This window comes from Peromyscus maniculatus, chromosome 7, assembly GCF_049852395.1.
Source record: "Peromyscus maniculatus bairdii isolate BWxNUB_F1_BW_parent chromosome 7, HU_Pman_BW_mat_3.1, whole genome shotgun sequence".
NCBI classification, from domain to species: domain Eukaryota; kingdom Metazoa; phylum Chordata; class Mammalia; order Rodentia; family Cricetidae; genus Peromyscus; species Peromyscus maniculatus.
Genome location: NC_134858.1, coordinates 103,213,465 through 103,239,378, shown reverse-complemented (window position 1 = coordinate 103,239,378; position 25,914 = coordinate 103,213,465). Strand labels below are relative to the sequence as shown.

At 41.8% G+C, this 25,914-nt stretch overlaps 1 protein-coding gene across 3 annotated transcripts in view; it reads left to right on the top strand.

The window, feature by feature from the left end:
• Positions 1–25,914, top strand: part of Nek11 (NIMA related kinase 11) — a 237,712-nt gene that overhangs the window by 74,622 nt on the left and 137,176 nt on the right. For 2 of the 3 annotated variants that reach the window (XM_016002174.3, XM_076576971.1), the window contains exons 5-6: positions 7,909–7,973; positions 9,164–9,290. The exons of the other annotated variant lie outside the window; for it this stretch is intronic. In XM_016002174.3, the coding sequence (XP_015857660.2) occupies positions 7,909–7,973; positions 9,164–9,290 (192 nt within the window). The remainder of the gene's footprint in view (positions 1–7,908; positions 7,974–9,163; positions 9,291–25,914) is intronic. 3 annotated transcript variants of the gene reach the window in all.

The window sequence follows — 25,914 nt, the reverse complement described above, 5'->3', positions numbered from 1 at the left end:
TACTTTATAGTTTTGGAAATTTTGCTTTGAATGGGAAAGACAAATAGCTCCATCTGAATCCAGTCTCCAGAAGGCTTTGTTTTTGTGGTTTTTGGCTGTTAGTGAACTGAACACAGGGCCTTGCTAGACAAGTACTCTACTATGGAGCGACATTCTTAGTCCTTAGGGTCATTTTTGTTTGTTAGAGACTGGGTTTCCTTGTGTAGCCCAGGCTAGCCTCAAACTTCCATTTCTTAAGTGCTAGGATTGTAGACATGTGCCATCGCTCCTGTCTTCAGTTTGGCTTTTAAATGAGGCAATGTTGTGTAAATTTTCCAGTTCATTAATATACAGTACACTCTTTTCCCTTGTTAGTTTTCAATATTTGATTAATTATAGGCCTAAGACATTTCCTTTAGAAAATAACCTTAATTGTCTTTTTAAAAAATGAGTACAATCCTAATGGGTTTTTGTTAAGCATAAGACATAAACAACTAAAAATTGTGATGTTAGAAGCCAAGAAGACTCATAGTCCAGTAAAAGCTGCCTTTAGACAGTGGAGGTCAAGCTTATTCCTACTGAAGGTAATCGGGCTGCTCGTGTTACACATTGGTAGCTGAGGGATGTGAGAGATCCTGCAAGTCCTCTCCCTCTGCTCATCCTCGCACCCAAGCCCGGGGAACAGCTCCTAACTAGACCTTGCTTTGCTCCTGGCTGGGGGAAGGCAAGGGTGAGTTAGTGCAGCATTCATCACTCCTCAGACAGAGTGACTGTCTGCTCAAGTCCGATGACCACAGCAAGTCACATGGCCAACTTCAGTGGCCGAGAGGTGGAGATGCCCTTACCTCCCCAAAGAGATACTCACTGCAAGGCAGAAAACATTTGAATATTTAGGAACAAGAACACAGTACATATGTACACGATATTTTTCTCGGCTTTGACCTTACTACTTTCCAATTGTCGCCAATTAAAAATGGGTCTATGGAAGTTATTCCAGCTTCACACATGTTCTGTAGTATCTATTAGTGTATTTTGAAAAGTACATAGATTGCTTACATGTTAATCTGGAGGATCATATTGGAAACAATGTGATACACCCATGTGAGGGGTTAGGCATAGTGCCTTTGTAGCCAATGCCTTGCAAAATAGTTCAGTGCAGATGTTGGTTATTGTCTGTCCATTGGAGTGAACAATGGGATGTCCAGTTTAAAATGCTGCTTTTGGTGGTCTATGAGAATTTATCTGTGTGAAGTCAGTTTTCTTCCTCATTGTGAGTGGGCATTCTGCTACCCACTGAAGGAAGGAGAAAAGACCCCCCCCCCTTCCCTGCTTATAAATCCCCCTTAGATAGGGATTTATATGCTCGCTCCCCTGGGGCTCAGGCCTTCAGATTTAGACTGACACCTGGCTTTCCTGGGCTGCTAGCCTGCTGATGCAGATGAAGGGGCCTTTTGAGACACAAGTGCACAAGTCAGTTCTCAGTCCTAAGTCCTGTATTTGGTTTCATTTTTGTGGAGAATATTGACAAATACAGTCTTCTAGAGAAGACAGAGATAGTGGTAGGTGTATTAAGAGGAGGCAGGGAACAGAAGAAAGGAAAACTTGGCTCCCTCCTTTGGAACATTCCTGTACTATGTTTTAATTTAGTTTTTTTTTTTTTTAATTTGGAATACTTGGAGTCTGTAGCATATGGCAGGCACATAAATGAAACTGTTAAAGCCTAAGAATATCCACAGTTCACTCAGCTGTCTTTGAGAATGCTGCACAAACCTCCTTCCTGATGGGGTGTGGAGCTTATTAGCCCTTGTTTCTTGAGGGAAAGATGAGCAGCCCCTCCTGGTGTGCACAGCCTTGGTGCTCTTGAAATATTGCTGATGCTTGTGTTAGTGTGCATCCCTTGTGTGGGAGAGACAGGCTGGTACTTCCCCTGAGGTGGCTTTGGCATCACCTAGCTACCCACACCTTTCTCAGCCAGCTTGCAAAAATGTTGTAATGAGGTATTTAAGTGGGTCTCTGAAGAGTGGCATGGAGAGCTCGTTTCCTGGGGAAGGTACCTGCTTGGGAATCCTTGTCAGCGTGTTTGGCTGAGGAAGGAGGTATCCTACCCCAGTCTGGGGGATAGGAATGCTGAGGTGAGCTGTGGTGTCTGGTTTTTCTTGAACTCTTACTTTCCCCCATCCCCCCATCTTGAAGATGTCGGGTGGTCAGTTCCTGTCAGTGCATTTCCACACCAAGTCTAGACTTCTGGGGTGTTGGCCATAGCCAGGAAGTTTTAGAAGGACCTAATCTCCATCTCCTGGCTCCAACACAGAGGCTCATCACAGATGAGGAAAGTCAAGCAGGTGCCTTTGACTTCAGGATGGGGTCACATGGCCGAGAAAAGAACAGGGGCTTCCCAGACTGAGCATCATCTAAGAGTCATTGGTTGGATGGGGGTGGGGCCTCTGTGAAGGAGGGTTTGCAGGTCACTGTGAGAGCCTGCCAGGTGGAGGTAGACCTGCAGGGAGGGAGCTAAGGTGTCCGGCACTATTTACATAGGGTCTAGGGAGATGGAGACTAAGTCCTCTGTGCCTTTTCCCTGTGTGCCTGATGCTGGCGCCCTGCCTCTATAGGCTACTCTTCAACCCAGGAAAAGACCCGGAGGCTGGGGAAGAATAGTCTGATGGGGAGATGGAGGTGGGAGTCCTAAGATGAATTTTACCACAAACAAGCAGTTTCTGAATCTTTACACAGCACTTGGGGGCCGTTGACCAGAAAGGAGAGGAGGGTTTCACTTCCGTAGATAAGGGGTGGGGTAGTGGATGGGGAACTATTAGAGATACTTTGGGATTTCTAGAGAAAGATTTAAACAGTCTGAACTGTTTGTCACCTTGTTATTTCCTGGATTTTAAAAATATATTTTAAAGGGATTGCTGTTAGCCCAGTATATGGTAAGACTTTTTATTGCAGGATGCATTTTACTTACTGTAACTATAAAGTCAGTAAATCACAATTTTACAGTTCCCCAATAGCTTGACAGCTGGCCTGTTACATAAAACTTCTTACTCCATCACAGAGACAGTCCATTGTGTTTTAAAATTGGTGTTCTAGCATAGTCTGTGCCTTGGTCTTGAAATGCATAATGCTAATCTGCATATTTTCAAGTCTTTGTATGTGAGGGATAATAACATATTCCTATTTGTCACTCGTCGTCTGCTTGTCCAGTTGTCACCAGACAACTTTCTTATGTATGCTTTACTTATCCTAACGTCACATCAGCCAGTCCTCTGGCATGTCCCCAGTTCATTATCACAAAGCCAAACCCTTAGACTCTCTGGCTCCTTGCATGCTTACAGCTCCAAGAGACAAGACTGTCTGCTTGGATCTAGAATCAATAGGGCCAGCATGAAGAGACTCAGCTGAAGATTGCTTTAATTGCAAGTAACAGAAGTATCTCAATCAATAGAAAGGATTCATTATTTTGCTTTCCAGGAGGTCAGTTCAGGATTTGGTTAACTGAGGTGACCTCAGCAATGTCCTCTGGCATTCAGGTTCTTTCTGCCTCTGTTGTCTGGCTGGTGTGGTCGCGCTTGTTCTCTTGCAGTTATCAGGTTGGCTGAAACACTTCCATGTGCTATACCTTGTTATAATAACCAAGATCCAGATCTCTTCTTCTCTTCTCTTCTCTTCTCTTCTCTTCTCTTCTCTTCTCTTCTCTTCTCTTCTCTTCTCTTCTCTTCTCTTCTCTTCTCTTCTCTTCTCTTCTCTTCTCTCCTCTCCTCTCCTCTCCTCTCCTCTCCTCTCCTCTCCTCTCCTCTCCTCTCCTCTCCTCTCCTCTCCTCCCCTCCCCTCCCCTCCCCTCCCCTCCCCTCCCCTCCCCTCCTCTCCTCTCTGTCTCTCTCTTACACACACACACACACACACACACACACACACACACACACACACACACACTATTCATCTTATCTTTTATAGGAACAGAGACATATCATCTACAAGCTTCTGTTGTGTGACTTCTTGAGGAGACATGAACAAATATCTACCCCAGTTAGTGAACATCTGAGTTTATTGGGATTACTAACAACATCATGGGTGACTGAAAGACAGCTGCATTGTGCTAAAGCCTACTCAATGTGCACATCGACTCACAAAGGCTGTGTCCCTGCAGCTTGCTACACAGCTTGCAGACAGCTCCCCTGAAGGAGTCTTTCCAGCCTGTGCACACTGCATTGTGTGACCTTGGGGCAGGGAGTCTTCTCTTTTTCTTATAGGTCTGTTAGCTTCCTGAGTCTGTGACCACCTTCCTTCCGTTAGGAAGGAATGTTTAAGTTTGGAGGAAATAGTTGTAAAGCAGCTTCTAGCAGCTTCCCTTGTGTCTCATTGGTGTTACAAAATGTTTCAAAGGGAAAAAAATATTACTAGATCGTTTTCCAGTGCAGTGCCAAACTTGATTTTCCAATGTTCTAACTTTTGCACACTAATCCAGCAATTTCAATAGGTCAGTCATTCATGGATTTCCTTTTGGAGCTTTTTGCTGTTGTTCATTTATTTCGCTTTTGGCCAGTTGGTCTTGTCACCTGGTATTCCTGGTAGTTTTGAGTGACTGAAGAATATAGGTGAGTTATTAAGAGATACTGGGTGATGTTAATCTCCTCTACAGCTGGTGGTTACATCAGAGGCAGATCACCTTGCTCTAGTCAAGGACTGGGCTAGGTTAAAGATGGATTTTAATGTCCTGGAGGGTCAACTTCTAGTGTGTAACCCTCTCTACCTCACCTTGTTGGTTTGGTCTCTGTTGCTATGACAAAATACTCCAACAAAAGCAACTTAGGGGAGAAACTGTTTGCTTCATCTCACAGTCCTGGGGCACAGTTTGTCATCACAAGAAGTCAGAGTAGCAGAGCTTAAGGGAGCTGGCCAGTTACATCCATAAAAAAGAACAAATAATTCGTTCATGTCACGCTCAGACCACTCTAATCTTGTTATTCATTCAAGGGCTAGCCTCTGAAATGATGTCACCCAAAGTCTGGCTGGGTCTTCTTCCCATTTAAGCCAGTTAGGAAAATCCCTCACAGGCATGCCCACAGGCCACCCTAATCGGGACAGTTCCCCTTTGAGAATCCCTTCCCTGGTTGATTCTAGATTTTTGTCAAGTTGACTGACAATTTAAACAAAGCACACCTCCCTACCTTTACCCTGTTCCTGTTTTCTCCCTTCCTAGCCTCTCCCCTCCCCTCCCCTCCCCTCCCCTCCCCTCCCCTCTCCTCCCCTCCACTTTCATATTCTCACCTCTTCTTTTTCACACCTTCCTACACTCCCTTTCTTCATTTATCTTTTTATTTGTTGAGATGAAATCTTGCAATGTCGTGTAGGCCACCCTCTAGCTCATGGTCCTCCTGTCTCAACTTCCCAGAGTAGCTGGGTCCAGCTTCTAGTTTAATTTTATCTCTTAGGGTTTCTCATCTGCCTTGTGCCCATACCATACATTAACAGTTTTCTGCATTCCCTGCTAGAGTGGTACGTTTACTACAGCCAGTGAGCCTGCATGACATTACCGCTTGTCTTAGTCACTGTTCTGTTGCTGTGAAGAGACACCATGACTAAGGCAATTCTTATAAAAGAAGGCATTTAATTGTGGGCTTGCTTACAGTTGAGAAGCTTAGTCCATTATCATCAATGTAGAGAGCATGGCAGCAGGCAGGCATGGTGCTGGAGAGGTAACTTATAGCTATATCCTGACCCATAAGCGGAGAGAGAGAGGAGAGAGAGAGAGAGAAAGAGAGGAGCAAGAGAGAAGAGAGGGAGAGAGAGAGAGAGAGAGAGAGAGAGAGAGAGAGAGAGAGAGAGAGAGAGAGAGAGAGAGAGAGGAGCGAGAGAGGAGAGAGGGAGAGAAAGAGGAGAGGCCGGGATGGGCTTTTGAAACCTCAAAGTCCACCTCCAGCAACACATTTCCTCCAGCAAGGCCACACCTCCTAATCCTTCTAATCTTAACAAAGAGTTCCACTCCCTGGTGACTAAGCATTCAAGTATATGAGCCTATGGGGGCCAATTTTATTCAAACCACCACCCCACTCAAAGTCCATAGTTTACACAGGGCTCCTTCTTGATGTTGTGTGGGGACTGGAAGACACATGATGGCATGAATGCGTCAAACTGAAGCAGGTTTTGGCGCCCAAATCCTTTAGGCTCTATTACCTCAGTCTTCCTTCTCCTTAGCCTCTGGCAGCCACTGTTGTTTTTATCATCTTCATTATTTTGCCTTTTTCTTAGTGTCACATTGTTGGAATCATATGCTGTGTAGGCTTCTTAGACTGGCTTCTTTCACTTTGCAGTATGTGTTTAGTTTCTACCAGGTGGTTTCCTGACTTAATAGCTTATTTCTTGTTAGCACTGAATGACACTCCATTGTCCAGATGTGTCAGTTGACTTGACCATTTATTTACTGAAGAACATCGAATTTGCCTCCATGCTTTAGCAATTGTGAATACAGCTAATCATGGAAGGTGTGGTGTGGACCTAAGATTTAACCCCATTGAACACACTGTTATATGTTCAATGGGGTTAAGCCAAGACATAGGATTTAATCCTCAGGTTCTAATTTCAGTGGTCACATTTTCTGTTACAAGTTCTGTTTGGCAATTCCCTTTATCAACACCATCTCTTTGGTGTTTCTACTTCAAGTTTTCTCTTATTTCCTTTGTGATTTTAAGCATTTAAAATGCACTTAGAGTCTGTATCTTATTTGGTTGTCTGAAAAACCCAGGCATCTGATACCGTTGTATATTTCTGCTGGTTCTTAGTCTACATTTGCTTCTGCCAGATGAGCAAAGAGGATGTTAACAATTGAACATTCAGTTCTGTTCTCTTGGCTCAGGGTCTCCATGACCACCCAGCTGGTGCATATCTGCATCTCCAGTTTGAGTGAGTGCTGTCCATCACTCAGATTATGAACTTTCTTTCTGAACACACACAGGCATGCTTCTTAGGCCACATAGTCACTGTCTGGTGTGGTGTGGTGTGTGTGTGTGTGTGTGTGTGTGTGTGTGTGTGTGTGTGTGTGTGTATGTGTGTGTTTGGGGGGGGTTTCTGCATTTATGGATGTGTACTAGCACCATCTGACCCATTACACAGACTTTATGTCTTCTGCTCTGACCGTTATAGACAGCCCACAGCTTTCTGAGACCACTACATCCTCAAAGGCTGCCTAGGAGTCAACACCTACTGTCCACTCTGATTTTCAGTTTCTTTTCATATTAAATCCCCAGGAGATTGGCTGCATCATGAGCTCAGCTCATGAGTGCCTATTTGTAAACTTTGTTTAGCATTTGGGGACCTCTATAGGACAAGATTTTCATGTTATCCTGGTTCTCTCAAATTCAGAAATAGAAATCTCAATGGACATCTCACACATTGCTGGCTTAATACAAAACTCAATAAGTATTTTGCCAATATCATTGTCAGTATTATTGCTTTCACAACATGTGAACAGTTTGGTAATAACATATTGTAAAATTTTGGGATAACTTGCCTGTCAACCCAGGGTATGGTACTGGATGAGGTGTGACGTATACTGCACTACAAAAACAGTAGACAGCCAGGCCTACACAGAGAGTTCTGGACCAACCTGAGCTATGAGACCTTACCTCAACCTTATCCCAACAGCCATGAAGCAAAACCAACCAAACAAAACCCACAACACAATCTGACCCTTTGAAACACTTGTAAAAAGCAAGACGGCATGTTCCTTCCCCTCTCAAACCTCCCGTTTGCGAAGTCTTCTTCCCTTGGAGAAATGAGAACTGTTCTTGGCTTTGCAGCCTTTAAGCAATGGGAGCTGGATCTGTGGAAGGGCATGTTTACTCCCCATATACAACTACACCCTTGATTGCAGATCTGGTTTAGTTTCCTATTTTATATGAGGTTTTATCATCTCTCCCCACCCCCTCATAGGAGGATACTCCATCGTGACTTGAAATCAAAGAATATCTTTCTGAAAAATAATCAACTTAAAATCGGTAAGATGTTTCAAATGCGTGCTCTAAAGCTACAAGCAAGCTTATCCTAGATGCAGCCACAGCAAGCTGAAGTGCATAGTTCAAGCTAGTGCTGAAGTCATCCAGCCCTGGCTTCTGTAACCTTTGCAAATATTTGTTCTTACCTGGATGAGACCAACAAATCCCAGTTATTTTGTTTGTGATGATCTGATCTGAACTGAAGTATAAAACACTTGCTACATGGCTGGTTGATTTAAAAGGCATGCTTTGCAATCCTGCTCTTTATCAGGCACTTTGTAAGCAGTTGACTTGTGTTGCTGGCTTCATTAATTGCTGGGGGTTCCTCATTTACTTAAACGTTTTATGATTTTTTATGTGTATGAGCATTATGCCTGCATATATGTTGTGTACCACATGTATGCAGTACCCACTGAGGCCAGAAGGGAGCATCGGATCCCCTGGAACTATATATAGTTGCAGCTTGGTTGTGAACTGTGGGTGCTGTGGATTGAACCTGGATCCTCTGGAAGAGCAGCCAATGAGTGCTCTTAACTGTTGAGCCGTCTCCACCCCCCACTCACTTACTTTAGTACAATCAGTGAACAGTGGCCATACATAATTTAAATGCTGCTATAATGGCTTTATTAATATTTAATTCTTTGGAACTATATCTCCATTCAAATAGTTACTCAATTGTCTAAGCATCACATAGGAAATTCTTATGGAGGAAAAGAATGCAGGTTGTGACTAACTAGAGAAGTCAGTGGATTCAAATTTTTATTTGTATATTCATGATTAGTTCAAATCTTAAGAATTTTCCCTTTGTTCTAAATTAATATCAAATTCTTCTCCCTGCAGGTGAATTTTCATGTCTTCACATTCAGTCCTTCTAGAATCCTTCTGTTAGTTATTATCATACTTCAAGTAGCTTAATAGCGGGTTATTCTAGTTTTTTTTTTTTATAATTTTAGAAATAAGGAATCTGAGGTTGTATAATTCTCTTTCCTTGTTCAGTCTTCTTCCTGTAAAGCATGCATGTTTAAAGCTATTGATCACCATTATGTAATTTAAAATGTCACCTTCCTTTTCCCTTAAAATAGCACGAGGCACTGTGTAATATATGGTGAAGTGAAATCAATTTTAGTTCTTAATTTCCAGTGATGGTCTTTGTTTGTTTAAACTATTTACACAAATTAACCACAATTTCCCAGGGGATTTTGGAGTTTCTCGACTGCTGATGGGATCGTGTGAGCTGGCTACAACTTTGACTGGGACTCCCTATTACATGAGTCCTGAGGCCCTGAAGCACCAAGGCTATGATGCCAAGTCTGACATCTGGTGAGTAGGTGGTGGCCAGCCCCAGGGACTTCTCTCTGCATTTTGTTTTGAAGTTCATCGGCTTACTCCACCCACTCCCTATGCCCCTTTGGGCACTCGAGGTGTTCTGTGGCCAGAGGGGGATGAGGGCTTGGAGCTTGTTATACTCTGTGAAATTCATTTCAAAGATTCTCTCTATTCATAGATGAGTCGGCTGGTTTGGATTCTGCGTTCCTGAACCACAGGGGAAAGTTCTTAATGTGGCAGAGACATTAAATTTTGATGTGCTTCAGCTAGCCTATTAAATAAAGCATTTGTCGTCCTAAAGACTGTGCTTTATTTTATTTTAAGGTTAACTCCCAGCTCTGTGGGGAATATGCTGCTTTTCTGCATTTTAAAAGAATTTTACTAAAGATACTGGATTTACCGGTAACCTACATTTACCATTTCCTGGGTTTTCAGTGATAGAGACATCTGTGATATTTCAGTTCCATGGCACTCTTGGACCAGGCAGAGCCAGGTGGGAAAATGCCTCAGTCTGTCCCACTGTTAGCAGCGGGCCCTGTCCAGGGAGTGTTGCTGTACTTTGAAGGGGGCTTACATAATTTTCAGCATCCAAGGGTTGAAGGACAATCTAGCTGAGTGCTTGTTAATTAAGTAAATAATTATTGTATGCAAATCAACACTAAGTAGTTCTGGACCTTCAAAGATGAGCAATGTGAAAGACATGCCCACTTCTGTTTTCTAAAGATGATGAGGCAGAAAATGACCTTTTGTGTGGTTAGGGGGAAATGAACCACCACAGAGCAGCTGGCTTAGGGTCCCTTAAGAGTCTGTTTGCTTTGGTGCCGCCCACAGGAAGAGAGCTGTCAAGATTTGCTCTGGCTCCGACCTTCCACACAAGTCTTATCCCTTGATTTCAGGCTCATGGTTGTTTGTTTTGGGGTTCGAGTCCTTTGTCCTAGAGGTCCATTCCAGTTCACCCATCACTGTCCCTCCCTATGTGCGCCCCACACCAGAGGAGAAAGAAAGCTTAAACAGAAAGCAGAAAGCAAAACCTGCCAAGGAATGCCACCGGGAGCACCTTTCTTCACATTGTTTAATTGAGCACGCACTTCCTCCCTAGCACCGCGCAGTGACCTGGATGGAAAAGCACAAATGCTTGGCTCTTGCTCCTTGTGAAAGACCTTGCTCATTTGGTGATTCCTTTTCCAGGTCAAAGGTAGCAATCCTGGGCTTTGCAATGGCTATTAATTACCTACCCATCTCTCTCTTCATGTTTAATTTAAAAAATATTATGGATTTTAAAAATAGATTCAAATAGGGTTGGAGGGGGCATGGAAGAGAGGAACTGGGAAGGGAGGATGGGGGAGGCTGTAGCTGGGATGTAAAATAAATAGATGAATAAAAAATAGATTAAAATATATAATGTTCCCATGACTAATGATTATGTTATCTTAAGTTATTGCAGCATGCCATTTGATTAAGAGCAGATAAGTTCAGAAAGCCATTGTTTAAGTTTCAGGATTGATGTGTGGCAATATACCTGATCCCTTTAGATAGGACATCCACATCTATTTGCCAGATCAGAAGGACAACTCCCAGGAAATGGAGGCAATAGAACCCTGGGAGAAACAAAGCCACTTCTTCACTTTATCTGTGCCCAATGCACTTGTTTACAGATTGTCCTTGTATCAAATGGGGAATTATAAGAATATCAAGCAGTATCCCTGTGGTGTTTTGTGGCTACAAAAATACCTGACACATACAAAATCTATTCAGCATTTGATCAGCTCCCCTACTGTGATTATAAACTACTCAGCAAGTATGGGCTGAGAATGTATCATCTTGACCCCAAATAACCACTTTATTATGAATTTAGTAATTACTTTGCTTGTATCTAAATCAAAACAAGCTTATCTAGTAATGAAATTTCGGCTGCCAAGCCTGAAGTGGAAGAAATATCGGAGAACTATTAATTATAGTGGCAGATAGAGAAGTGTGACAAGTGATCTTAGGGAGACACTCAGGAAAATTAGATTGCATGAGCTGAGAACCCATCTCAGCCTTGGAGTGGGTAGCATCTATATACTGTGGAATATTTTCTTGGGATTGGGAATACATATGAATAATTTATAGATGCTTTGCTTTAGCACAAATAGTGGGACATACTATATTTATAGAGCTTAAAAGGAATTAATCAAATACTAGTTACATTTTCATCTGTTAACATTTGCTCATATGCAACCTTACCTTCCTTCTGTAATCTGTTAGACCTTCCTGGGTTTGATTATTTATAGCATTCAAGTACAGGAAGTTGCTCTCAAAAGATGACTTGGTTCCAAAAGTTGAAAAGCAGTTATTTGGAAAGTTACAATAATAAAGGTCACCAAGGAGAGTGCTTTGAACCCAACTGATGTGTGTGTTTGCTAAAATCTGTTTTTTTCCCCCATGGGAGAAATATAAATATGACTTGTGTTCCTTGACTGGTTCTTCAAATTGATTCAACTATGAATAGTTAGCACCTAGTCTTCAGATGAAAAAGGACAGTGTTTTAGGGGTGATGGTCCTATATCTTACTGTCAATCTTATTTCCCTTAGGAGAGTCAGCTAGGCTGCTCTCTGATATGGGGCCCTGTGTTTGTTGGGTGTTTTTAAATGGGAAGAATGGTGGTAGGAATCACACTGGTGGAGTCCAGTTCATGCTTAATTATGGACCCAGGCTTTCGGGATCTCAGAAGGAAAGCTTAGCTATATAGGTGGACTGAAACATAGAGGGATCAGCACCCACCTGTTCTGCCTGGCCCATGGACATATCCTCACTGGAGAACAGTAGTCACACCAGTGCCCGCTCCCCTAGAGGGCACTTCCAACCCAACAGCCTGCTTTTGAACCTATACAGGAACTGCTTGGGTTAAGAGCAAGTGAAATGGGCCTTTAGTACCAGAGTTCTCTTCCAAGCAGCTCATAAGGCTGGGGGATGTCAGCTGCTACCATGGGAGCTGCTCCCAATTTAGCTTATGTGTCTGCTTTTTAAAAAAAAAAATATATATTTTTTATTAAAAAATCTCTTTCCTTTTGCATACCAATCCCTGTTCCCCCTCCCCCCTCTTCTCTGCCCCCCCACTCCCATTCTACCCCATCCCCTCCTCATAGAGGGTAAGGTCTCCTTTGGGTAGTCAACACAGGCTGGCATACCAGGGTGGGGCCTTACTCAGCCTTGATGCAGTGGGGAGGGGCTAGGTCCAGCCCCAACTTGGTATGCTACTATTTCCTTCACCAGGAAACAAACGGTTCCCCTGCGGTCTGCTTTCTCTTAGAGGGGCTCCAGGTTAAAGTAATCTCTACTCCAAGGCTCCCCCCAGTTTCAAGGTCCAGGCTGTGCCTGAGCAAAGGGTGTTGTCATCGAATGCCAGAGAACTAAGGATCAAGGGCTGTGCTGAACTCATGCTGTGTGAAGGCTTTCACTCAGTCTTTGTTACATTGGCTGAAGCAAGTCACATGTCAACTCCAGTAACAGCAGGGCAGGATGCACTTGTGTGGAGGGAAAAGGAATATGTGGAAAGAACAGTCACCCTCCCAAAGGACCCATTTTGTAAGGATACCAGGCTGGGCTATAGGAAATATACTAGAGGGGGAAGGTTGGAACAGACTGAAGAAAAAGGTAGATTTTTCTCTAACCTGGCACATCCTACTACTTCTGATGTTCATTCCATCTTAAAAGAGCCCCGGGAGACCGCATAAAGTGAATAAGGCAGCTGAAGCCATAAGCAGTGGGGGCTGTTACCAAGTCCATCCTTAATGATGTGGATAGCCGTTGGGAATGGAAGGATGCCTTACTATTATTTCCAGGATCATCTCTTCTTTGCCACAGGTGGAGCACTGTCCATGGTCCTTTCCTAGACTACGGTTTGTATAGAACACTTACAGCTGGCCTCAAGAATATCTCAAGATAAAAACACTGTCTTTGTCTCACAGCCAGTTTTTCTCATGCTGCTCCTCTTTCTCGTTTCACTCTCTCATGGCTGTTGACCTTGGTCTTCCATTGGTCAAATCCCTGTAGAGGACATGGTACCAAGGGGGTCCAGAAGGGCCAGATCATCTTCAAACACTAGAAATTATGCAAGAGAATATTTAGAACTTTTACAAGCAGGAGAAAGTTCACCCAAACCCTATTTTTTTCTATAATTGTTCTTTAAAACATATACTTTGGGAGGACATGGTGGAAAGAATGGCTACTTTTTCCTGATCACAGTCACCAAATTTCAAGTGCTCAGTACCCCCATGTGGCTCTTGTTTGCAGAAATGTTGAGCATTTCATCAGGGAAGAGACTTCTGTCGTGCTGTTATTCACTCAGTTACTTTAGGTTTTATCCCAGTCCTTGTGCTCATCCTGCCTTGGGCTTGAGAAGGAAGGGCCTCTACTGGTTTCAGCTGCTGGCTAGTCAATCTCTCTGCCCCCTTTACTCCCTCTTTCTTCTTCTCTGTCTTCTGTCTGTCTGTTTCTCTGTTTGTCTCACTGTGTGTCCGTTGTGTGTCTGTGTCTATGTGTCTGTCTCTCTGTCTGTCTGTCTCTCTCTCTCTCTCTCTCTCTCTCTCTCTCTCTCTCTCTCTCTCTGTGTGTGTGTGTGTGTGTGTGTGTGTGTGTGTGTGTGTGCATGCACCAGTAAGCAACCTTGGCTGTCACTCCTCATGTGCCATCCACTTTGTATTTTTAGAGTAGACTGTACCAGCCTCAGGGATCTGTCCATCTCTACTTCCCCAGCATTGGTATTTCAAGCAGGCTTTTCATCACATTTGCTGTTTGTTTATTTGGTTTTGTTTCTGTTGTTGAGATGTGGGTTCTGGCATGATTAAACTCGGGTCTTTGTGTCTACAAAGTAGGCTTTCTACTGCCTGACTTTCCCCTGGCCCAGCTGCTGGTCTTAAATGGGCTCATTGTACTCTCTGATCAGCATCTGTTGACTGTGCTTGTGGTCTCAGGCCCTGTAGTCACCCCTCTCTGTCTTCCCCTGGCTTCTCCTCACATAGATGCCACACTCCTCAGGTATTAGCTCAACAGCTTGTCTTCATCTACTTGTACTTTGAAGTTCTAGGTTCCAAGTTTTCACTTAAGTGCTAAAATCATGGGACCTGGGACTTCTGCCTTTACTCTCTAGTTTCCCTCTTTTGGGTGGAAACTTGGCAACAATCTAGAAACCATGCTTCCCGTCTAGCTGCATCTCCTGGATGCTCAGGGTCAGCTTTTAACCCACCTCTCAGGTGCTGCCTACAGGCACTGAGCATTTGTGAAGCTGTCACAGGAACTCCAGTGCCTGGTGCCCCTGGGAAACTACTGCTATATAATGTGTGTCTATAGCATTTCAAGTAGCCAGTGTAACCTGTTATGTTTCATCTTTTTTTTGAAAATTTTATTTTTTAAATTTAATTATTTATTTTACACCCTGGTTGAAATTTCTCTTTCCTCACCTCCTCCCATTCCCTCTCCTCAACTCCCCTCTGCCCCCCTAATCTGCTGCTCCTCTGTTTCTGTTCAGAAAAGGGCAGGCCTTCCATGGGTATCATCAAAACATGGCATATCAAGTTGGGGTAGGACTAAGCTCCTCCCCTTGTATTAAGGCCGGGTAAGGCAATCCAGTATGAGGAATGGGTTCTCAAGAGCCAGCCAAAGCATTAGGGACAGCCCCAGCTTCCATTGTTAGGAGTCCCACAAGTATATGAAGCTACACAACTGTCACATATATGCAGAGGGCCAAGGTCAGTCCTATGCAGGCTCCCTGGTTGTTGGTTCAGACTGTGAGTTCCTATGAGCCAGGTTAGTTGTTTCTTGGGTTTTCTTGTGATGTCCTTGACCCCTCTGACTCCTACAATCCTTCTCCCACTCTTCAACAGGATTCCTGGAGCTTTGCTTAATATTTGGGTGTGGGTCTCTGTATCTGTTTCCATCAATTACTGGATGAAGACCCTTTGGTGACAATTGGGATAGTTATCAATCTGATCACAGGAGATGACCAGTTCAGGCTACATGTCCACTGTTGCTAGGAGTCTTAGCTGGGATCATCCTTGTAGATTCGAGTTTCTCTTGCATCAGCTTTCTACCTGACCCCCAAATGCCTCACCTTTCTAGTCATCTCTTTCAGTACTTTCCCCCTCCATCCACCCCACAACCTGATCACTCAAGTTCCCATTCCCACCCACCCCAAGTCCACCCAGGAGATCTCTTTTATTTCCCCTTCCCAGGGAGATCCATGTGTACCCCCTTGGGTCCTCCTTGTTACCTAGCCTCTCTGGGTCTATGGATTGTAGCATGGTTATCCTTTACTTTACAGTTAATATCCACTTATGAATGAGTACATATCATGCTTGTCTTTCTGGGTCTGGGTTACCTCACACAGGATGATTTTTTTCTAGTTCCATCTCTTTGCTTTTAAATTTCCCGATGTCATTGTTTTTAACAGCTGAGTAATACTCCATTGTGTAAATGTGCCACATTTTCTTTTTCCATTACTCGGTTGAGGGATATCTAGGTTGTTTCCAGTTTCTCACTATTGCAAATAATGCTACTATGAACATAGTTGAGCAAGTGTCCTTATGGTATGATTGAGAATCTTTTGGGTATGTGCCCAAGGGTGGTATAGCTGGATCTTGAGGTAGATTGATTCCCAATGTTCTGGAAAAACTGCCATACTGATTTCCAAAGTAGATGTACAAGTTTGCACTCCCACCAGCAATGGAGGAGTGTTCCTCTTGCTCCACATCTTCTCCAGCATAAGCTGTCATTTGTATTTTTGATCTTAGTCATTCTGACAGGTGTAAGATGAAATAGCAGTATAATTTTGATTTGCATTTCCCCAATGGCTAAGGATGTTGAACATTCCTTTAAGTATTTCTCTGCCATTTGAGATTCTTTTGTTGAGAATTCTCTGTTTAGATCTGTAACCCATTTTTAATTGGATTATATGGGTTTTTTTTGATGTCTAGTTTCTTGAGTTCTTTATATAATTTGGAGGCCAGCCCTCTGTCAGATGTGGGGTTGGTGAAGATCTTTTCCCATTCTGTAGGCTGCTGTTTTGTTCTATCAACAGTGTCCCTTGCCTTATAGAAGCTTTTCAGTTTCATGAGGTCCCATTTATTGTCAATCTTAGTGTCTGTGTTACTGGTGTTCTATTCAGAAGTTGTCTCCTATGCTGATGCATTCAAGGCTATTTCCTACTTTCTCTCCTATTATGTTCAGTGTAAGTGGATTTATATTGAGTTCTTTGATCCACTTGGACTTGAATTTTGTGAAGGGTAATAGATGGATGTATTTGCATTCTTCCAGATGCCGGCATCCAGTTTGGCCAGCACCATTTGTTGAAGATGTTTTCTTTTTTTCCATTGTATAATTTTGGCTTCTTTGTCAAAAATCAGGTGTCCATAGTTGTGTGGATTTATGTCTGGGTCTTCAATTCAATTCCACTAACCCACCTGTCTGTTTTTATGCCAATACTATGCTGTTTTTTTTTATTACTATAGCTCTACAGTAGAGCTGGAGGTCAGGGATGGTGACACCTTTGGCAGATCTTCTATTGTACAGGATTGTTTAAGCTATCTTGGATTTTTTGTTTCTCCCTATGAAGTTGAGTATTTTTCTTTTAAGATCTGTGAAGAATTATGATGGAATTTTGATGGGGATTACATTGACTCTGTAGATTGCTTTTAGTATGATGGCCATTTTTACTATGTTAAAACTACAGATCCATGAGCATGGCAGATCTTTCCATCTTCTGATATCTTCTCCATTTTCTTTCTTCAAAGACTTGAAGTTCTTGTGAGGCTACAGTTATCCTGACCCAAACCACACAAATACTTAACAAAGAAAGAGAATTACAGACCAATTTCCCTCATGAACATTGATACAAAAATACTTGATAAAATACTCACAAACCAAATCCAAGAAGACATCAAAAAGGATCATCCACCATGATCAAGTGTGCTTCATCCCAGAGATACAGGGATGGTTCAACATATGAAAATCTGTCAATGTAATCCACCATAGAAACAAACAAAAAGAAAAAACACCCAACATGATCATCTCATTAGATGCCTAAAAAAGCCTTTGACAAAATCCAATACTCTTTCATGATACAGGGTTATAGAGAGATCAGGGATACAAGGAACATTCCTAAACGTAATAAAGGCAATATATAGTAAGTTGACAGCCAACATTAAATGGAGAAAAACTCAAAGTGATTCCACTAAAATGAGGGACAAGACAAGGCTGTCTACTCTCTCCATATGTATTTGATATAGTACTCAAAAATTTAGCTAGAACAATAAGAAAACAAAAGGAGATCAAGGGGATACAAATTGGAAAGGAAGAAGTCAAAGTATCACTATTTGCTGATGACATGATAGTATGCATAAGCAACTCCAAAAAGCCTGCCAGGGAATTCCTACAGCTGATAAACACCTTTACTGAAGTGGCTGGATGCAAAATTAACTCAGAAAAAGTCAGTATCCCTTTTATATACAAATAATAAAATGGCTGAGAAAGAAATCAGGGAAACAACACCCTTCACAATAGCCACAAACAATATAAAATATCTTGGGGTAACTCTAACCAATCAAGTGAAAAATCTATGTTTTATCTTTTTAAGTTTCATTATGCCTGGGCAGTTTATGCTAATATTCCATTCTAAGAGCTATTTAGGTTATTATACACTAAAGGGAAACCCATTTCTCTTGTATTAACTTTATATTTCATTCTCTATACATTTAACTGTGGTCATTATGTATGATTTTTTAAATTTAAATTTTATTTTTTGAGAATTTGATACATGAGTACTTTATTACATTATTCCCATCCTTGCTGCACCCCCAACTCCTCCCATATGTCCCTAATCATACTTGGGATTGGTTAATCTATCAGAAGGGTAGTCCTTGGAGAAGATGGATTCTTCCTCTCTCAGTAGCCATTGACTGCTCTTCATATACACACTTTTTAATGAAAACATCTGAATGCCTCTCAATCACATCAGATGGAACAGTGCCTAAAAGATGACAAGATTCGCCAGCACACTAGATCATGCATGCTGGGGCACTTCCCTGCTCGACGGTCTGGCAGATCTTTAAAGGAGTAAATTTATCTACACAGAGACAAGGCAGCTGTCATTTCATCTGCAGTTCATTATCAGTCCTGCTTCGGAACCCTCTCTGCAGTTCTGGCAACCTGAACAGACGGCAACTTGGGAGATTTAGGGTGGGGTATGTCTCACATGTACCTGATTCCCAGTTTCCCTTTCATTTCGTACAGTGTGATCCCTCAGGATATATTTATTTAGCTCTACATAGTTGGATGTATTTTGGAAAAAGAACGGAATGCAAATCTTAGACTTCTAAGTAAAGTGCAGTGTGTGTTTGTGTGTTTGTGTGTATGTGTGTGTGTGTGTGTTTCTTTACTTCTGCTTCCCAACACTGGCATTTTCTATCTTCAAAAGGATGGGAATTAGGAGTTAGAAGGTGATATACTAAGTTTCATATAAAAATACCTGGTTGGAAATTAGAGGAAATAAAAGCATAGATACATGCAGTTATAGTTATCAGAATAAACAATACAGCTAGGAGATGGGTTTTAAAATATATGAATGGAAAATCAAAACATCTTTGACCTCAGATGCCATAGAAGTTTGTTCAGTCACATTGTCTCATATTTCTTTTGCTAGCACCTACTTCTTGCGTGTGCTCTGTGATGTTGCAGGTCCCTTCCTACAAGTTCCTGGCTGATAAATGAAGCCTCTGTGCATTCAAGCACAAGCACATAGCAGGAGACCAAAGTGACCTGAGTAAATATAAAACAGGATGCTTGAAATGTAGCTAAGAGGATTTCCATAAAAGGGTATTTACATCAACACTCTTGTGTTACTTGATCAGACTGTGGATCTAATTATTTCATCATCCGTTTAGCAAAATAATTGTACATCATTTTATAACATTAATAAATTCACCAAGCATGGCTCGGGTGGAGTTCGGTCTCCACAGCACCGGGGTTTATTTTATGATGTGTTCGCAGCTCATAGACCTCTAATCCCTGTTTGCTTCTAAGCCGTGCAAAAGCCAAGTCCATGCTGATGGCCCTCCTTTCCGTTCCCCACAGGGTCTCACACCGTACCCCATGTTTGCCTTGATCAGATGCCCTGTATGCTGTTCCCTAAGGCCTCAGCAATCATTAAAGGTGGATTATAGCGCCATACAAGACCTGAAAGGCTCTGTTGGAGCCAGCCCCGATATCTAACTCAAGAGCCTATAATGATCTGAAATGCCTGGATAGATGCAGCACTGAGGGGCAGGTTGGCACAGAGCTCATGTCTGTGCAGGCAGGCAGGCAGGGCTGCAATCTAGTTCTACCACCTGCAGTATGGGTGGAACCCTGAGCCACTTACCTGATGCAATTGCAATTATAGTGATAGTTGTGAGATCAATTCAGTGAGTTAAAATGTGTAAGAAAGGATTGGGGCAATGGCTCAGGGGATAAAGTGCTTGCTATGCCAGCATGGGCACTCAAGTTCAGATCTCCAGAACCTATGTAAAAAGCTGGGCAATCATGGAGGCCAGCTGTAATCTCAACACTCAGAAGGCAGACAGAGGTGTCCCTGGAGCAAGCCTGCTAGCTAGTCCATTAGATCAGGGAGCTCTGGGTTCAAGTGAGAGACCCTACTTCAATAAACAAAGTGTGGAGCAATTGAGGAAGACACCCCATGTCAACTTTGGGCCTCTACAAGCACTTGTATGCACGTGCACACACGTGTCCACTACCCAAAGACATACACACACACGCACACACACACACACACACACACACACACGCACGCACACACACACACACATAGTGTATGTGTGTAACTCTCTCTCTTTCTCTCTGTGTCTGTCTGTCTCTCTCTCTCTCTTTCTCTCTTTGTCTGTCTGTCTTTCTCTGTGTGTCTGTGTGTCTGTGTGTCTGTGTGTCTGTCTGTCTCTCTCTCTCTCTCTCTCTCTGTGTGTGTGTGTGTGTGTGTGTGTGTGTAAAGAAAGTAGATTTAGCTCATGGTGACACAATTAAGTTTTCATCTATCAGTTTCATTGATGTCATGGTTACCATTTTTGTTATTGATAAAGACATTAACCACTCTGATTCCAAGACAGCTCAAGATGTCCTGGGTTAGAGGTTGTGGTGGTTTGAATAAGAATGGCCCCCACAGGCTCATATATTTGATTGATTGGTCATTAGGAAGTGGCACTACTTGAGAGAGATTAGGAAGTGTGGCCTTGTTGGAGGAAGTGTGTCACTGGGGGTGGGCTTTGGGGATTCAAATGCTCAAGTCAGGCCCAGTGTCTTTCTCTGTCTGCTGATCCAGATGTAGAACTTTCAGCTACTCGCCCACCGTGTCTACCAGCATGCTCCCATGCTTCCTGCATGCTGACAATGGACCAAACCTCTCAACTGTAAGCAAGCTCCAATTAAATGCTTTTCTTTATAAGAGTTGCCATGGTCATGGCATCTCTTCACAGCAATAGAACACTGACCAAGGCAAAGACTGCTGTTCCCACCCAGCCCTTCTGACCTGATAGAGTGAGGTGGGGTTTGTATGGCTTAGTTCTTTCAAACTCTGTCTTTTTTTTTTTTCTTAAAAACTTTTATTCCTGGCATAACAAGTACTGATTTGGTCTTGTCAGTTTTTAGCCATTCTAGGAGCATGCAGAATTCCTACCCTGGGGTGCTTATTTGCATTTCTCTGATGTCTAATAATGTAGAACATCTCCTGAGTGTTGATCATTTAGTATCTGTTGAAGATCTTTACCCCACCCCCTCTCCCCTTTCTTTCTCTCCCTAGCAGCACAGTTTACCTTTGCCTTCCTCAAGGAATTTGCATATGTTATTAGAAAATGGTTCTGTTTTTCTTCCTTCCTCATCTTTCTGTCTTCTTTGCCAAACCTCTCTTACAAGGAAAGAATTACTAAATAAAACTGTTTTGATAGCATTTTCATTTAAATTTAAAGCCATCTTGTCAATTCCTGTGGAAGATTCTAACCACGATTGCATTGGGTCTGTAAATCATTTTAGGAAAAATGGGTGTCTTCCTCTTAACTGAATCTTCCAGTGAGAATGCATCTACCTTTCCCTCTGCCTCTCTTGGTTTTTGTCCATTAATTTCCATCATTATATCATGGCTGACACTGTAAGATCTGACACACCTCTTACTAGGTTTATTTCTAGATATTTGACATTTTGTGATGTTAGTCTAAGTGGCACAATTAATTTCATTTAAAAAGTGCTCTTTTTTTTGCCAACTTAGAGACAAGAATGACCTTTCTATCTAGCAGGCTTGCTAAGTCCATTTGTTATTTCCAAAGGTTTTTAGAGTCTTCTGGGCTTTGTAAGTACTCAGTCATTTTGACATGATTAATGATAACTTAGTATTCTTAGCTTATCTTTATAATTATTTTTTTCTAACCTTATTGTCCTAGGTATTCATTTCCTGTAGTATAGGTTAAGGTATATTGATTCTTATCTTGATTCCAATCTTAGTAGGAAATTGTAAAATTTCAGTATTTCACCAATAAGTGTATTTTTTACTATATATTTCAAAGCTCTAAAAACAAGACTAAGGAAATTTCCTCCTTTGTCCATTGTGCTGTGTCTCTTCTTTATGAAACTACAGATGAATGTTGACTCTTGAGAATGAAATGCTTTTTCCCAATGTGTTGGAGCCTAGTCTTTAATGGCAGAGCCATCTCTCCAGCCACTTTTTTTCTAATCTGTTAAGATGGTGTTACAGTTTTTCTTTTGTTTCCTCTAATGAGGCATATTTCATTGATTGAGTATTTAAATGCTAGGTCAATACTATATTCCTGAAATAAAAATCACTTGTTAATGATATGGCCCTTTTAAATATATCATAACATTCTATTTGTGGTGTGTGTGTGTGTATTTGTGTGTGTTGTGGTTTATAACTCTGTAATCATGAGCAAATTTATAATTTTTATTTCTCACAATGTATTTGTTATATTTTACTATCTATATTTTTCTGGCTTTATAACATGAGTAGATTGAGTTAGATTAGTATGAGTTATTCAACAACTGTTTAGAAGAATTTGATAGTAAGAACACTGTGGTTTGTTTTGTTTTTGTTTTTGAGTAAAGTTCAATTTCAAATTTATTATTTTAAGTAATAGGTAACAATTAAATATGAAAGGAAGTGTTTTCTTTCTTTTTATGTCAGTTTGGTGTACTCTATTTAAAAGACTATTTCATCTCTACTGTCAGTTTATTTGAGGGAAACATGTTGATAAATGCTATTCTAACACTTTCTAATATTTAGATGTATGAGCACATGAGATGTGTGTGGAGGCCCAAGATGGACGTTAGGTATGTTCCTGCCAATCTTATCTCCACTTTATGAACTGAGACAGGGTCTCTCACTGAAACCGGAGCTTGCCATTTTGACTTGGCTGGTGACGGCAAGCCTCAGGAATTCTTCTTGTCTTCACTTCCCCAACACTGGAGTTACAGATGCATGATGCTATGCCCAGCTTTTACCTGGGTGCTGGTGACCCAAGCTTATAGCCTCATGCTTGTGTAGCAAGCACTCACTCACTGAGACACCTTCCTATGCCTCTTTCTGAAATGTGTAAAGTCCATAGTATTACACCTTTCTCCATTGCTATGGTCATTGATGTGTTTTTTCCTCCCTGTTTTCTGATTGGTCTTGATGGGATCTATTACATTTTCTTGTTTTTATACATACTACTTTTATTGTCTTTTAAAAAATAGAATCTTTATTTAGTCTTTGACTGTTCCATACAATGTAACTTGATCATATTCACCTCCAAATTCCCTCTCCAACTTTCTCTAGGGAGCCCACACCTTGCCCCCACTTTGGTCATCCACTATGTCCAATCAGTGCTGCATGTTGGAGTGCTGTGGCCTTGTTGCCTTGGTCTCGTGCAGGGACCTGCAGCTTTAGTGAGTTCATGTGTGCCGTGGCCATGGCATGTCCAGAAGACAGCACTTCACAGCACTCCTCCCCATCCTCCAGCTCTTATTTTTTCTGCTCCTCCTGTGACATTCCCTGAGCCTTGGTGGGTGGTTGACATAGAAGTCCCATTTAGGGCTGAGTACTCAGTAGTCACTTATTCTCAGCACTGCATTAATTCCTGTCCACTGTAAAGAGAAGATTCTCTGGCCAAGATTGAGGGCAGTATTAGTTTACGTATGTAAATATAAATATTTAGAAGACACTTGGATAACATGTCTATTTAGCAAGTTTTTGTCTTTCTTTTTCTGCTGTTGAAAATCTTTATCTAACCTTCCTTTCATGTGATTGTCTTTTCTCTCTCTTTCTTTGCTTACAGAACATTGTTTCATTGTAACACTTTCAGAGAAAATTTGTTTTGTTGATCAGGTACCCTGCTTTTCACCCCTAGCAGCCTGCCCCTATTTTGCTATATATATTTTTAAACTATCAAGTTTGACTTAGAACATGTATTTAAACTTTTATCTCCTTGTATATCTGGTGCTTTCAATTTTCTTACAGTTTCATTCAGTAAGCTTTCCTCTTTAATCCAAGGACTTTAGATGTGTATTTTCTGTTTAATCCAATAAAATAAAACAAAATTTAAAAGAAAAAAGACCTCATCATGGAAGCTGTAGTATGGCCCAGTGAGTCACACAGTACACTCTTTAGTGTAGCTGAAGTTTTCTCCAGTCCTGCCTGGCCCACGATCAGGACAAATCTCTCTCACCCGCCACTCCCGCAGCCACTCAGACCCAGCTGAGTAAACACACAGAGACTTATATTGCTTACAAACTGTATGGCCGTGGCAGGCTTCTTGTTATCTAGTTCTTCTATCTTAAATTAACCCATTTCTATTAATCTATACTTTGCCACATGGCTCATGGCTTACCAGTAGGTACTTTACATCCTGCTCCTCATCATGGAGGCTGGCAGCATCTCCTCTTCCTGCCTTCCTGTTCTCCCAATGCTCCTCTCTGCTAGTTCCGCCTATACTTCCTGCCTGGCTACTGGCCAATCAGTATTTTATTTATCAATAAATCATAGCAGCATATATTCACAATATACAGGACATCCCACAGCACTTTAGCCCATCCATCTTTACTAGCAAGTGTTCATTGCAATGAGCCATTGGTCTGACTTGATATCTCTGGCTTCTGCTACACTATCAATACCGGGCCCTCACTGGGACTCCTCTTGGATATCCTGTTGTTGCCCTGTGTCATGGAGATCCTGCAGCTTTGGATCTGCAGGACCAGCCCCTTCACATGCTCCAGCAGTTCACAGATGAGGTGGATATTAGAGTGGCCAACTCATAGCTCTAGTTCTGGGCCTGGGTGTTAGTTGGGTTGGTTAGCCCACCAGCTCTCCCTCATCCTCATCACCAAGGCGAGCTCTCCAGCATTGCCCAGGCTGGCTCACCCAATGCAGTTGGTAGCAAGGAGCAGGACCAGTTCTTCTGTTCTCATGCCCTCATGAGGCCCGACTCACTGGCACCTGCACTACCTCTCCTATCCTCCTTCTCAGTTTTAATGTCTAGCTTTCTTGCTCTGTAGCTGGAGAATATGCTCTCAAGACTTTGAGTCTTGAGCTCATTGAAGGTTGTCTATGACCTTGCATATGGTCGGTCAGTTTTGATAAGTGGTTCATGAATTCTTGAAAATAATATGAATTTTGTCATGATAGGTTGCATTAATGGCAATTTGTCAATTTGGGTTAATGTGTGTATTTTCTTCATCCTTATTGATGTTGATGTTCTGTTAGCTATTGAATGATTATGTACCACCATGATTGAGCATTTTTTCCCTTTAATTCTGTTCTCTCTCTTTCACACATACATTTGATGCATGCACATTTAAAGTTATCATATGCTCCTGAAAGCTTGATTTCTTTATTAATACCCCATCTTAGTCTTCATAGTGATTCTTGCCTCAAAACCTGTTTCATCTGATATGAGTATACCTACACTAGCAATATTTTGGCAAGTGCTTGCATGATATATCTTTGTCTTTTGAATTTTTATTTATTGGTGGAGAGTGGACATGTCATGATGTAAATGTGGAGGTTGGAGGAAATCTCAGGAGCTGGTTCTCTTCTACTGTGTAGGTCACTGGGATTGAACTCGGGCCATGAGGCTTGCAGCAAGCCCCTTCACCTGTTAGGTGTCTCACTGGCTCTGCATGTATAACTATCAAACTTTCTCATGTTCAGATACTCAAGGCTATTTGGAGAGCAGTAGTTTTTTAATCCAGTCTGATAAGCCTTTTCCAATTGAACTATTTTGCTATTAGATTTAGTGTAACTATATTTGTATTTTATCTTATTGTTTATGCTCTCTATGCCCCGTTTGTTTTGCTTTCATTTGATTTCCTTCCTTCCTTTTAGTTGAAAATTTTGCAGTTGAATTTTCTTTCTCCTAGCTTGTTTTACTTCTGTGTTATCTTATCCTTCAATGATAACTTAGAAAATACAACAGGCATCCTTACCACTGTCTAGTAAAACTATCATTATGACTTCTTTCTCAGTAGTAGAAGGAACTGAAAACACTTTAAGTCTTGTTCTTTTTTGTCTTTTGTATTATCCTGCCATAACTTTATCATACACAATTTTTCAAC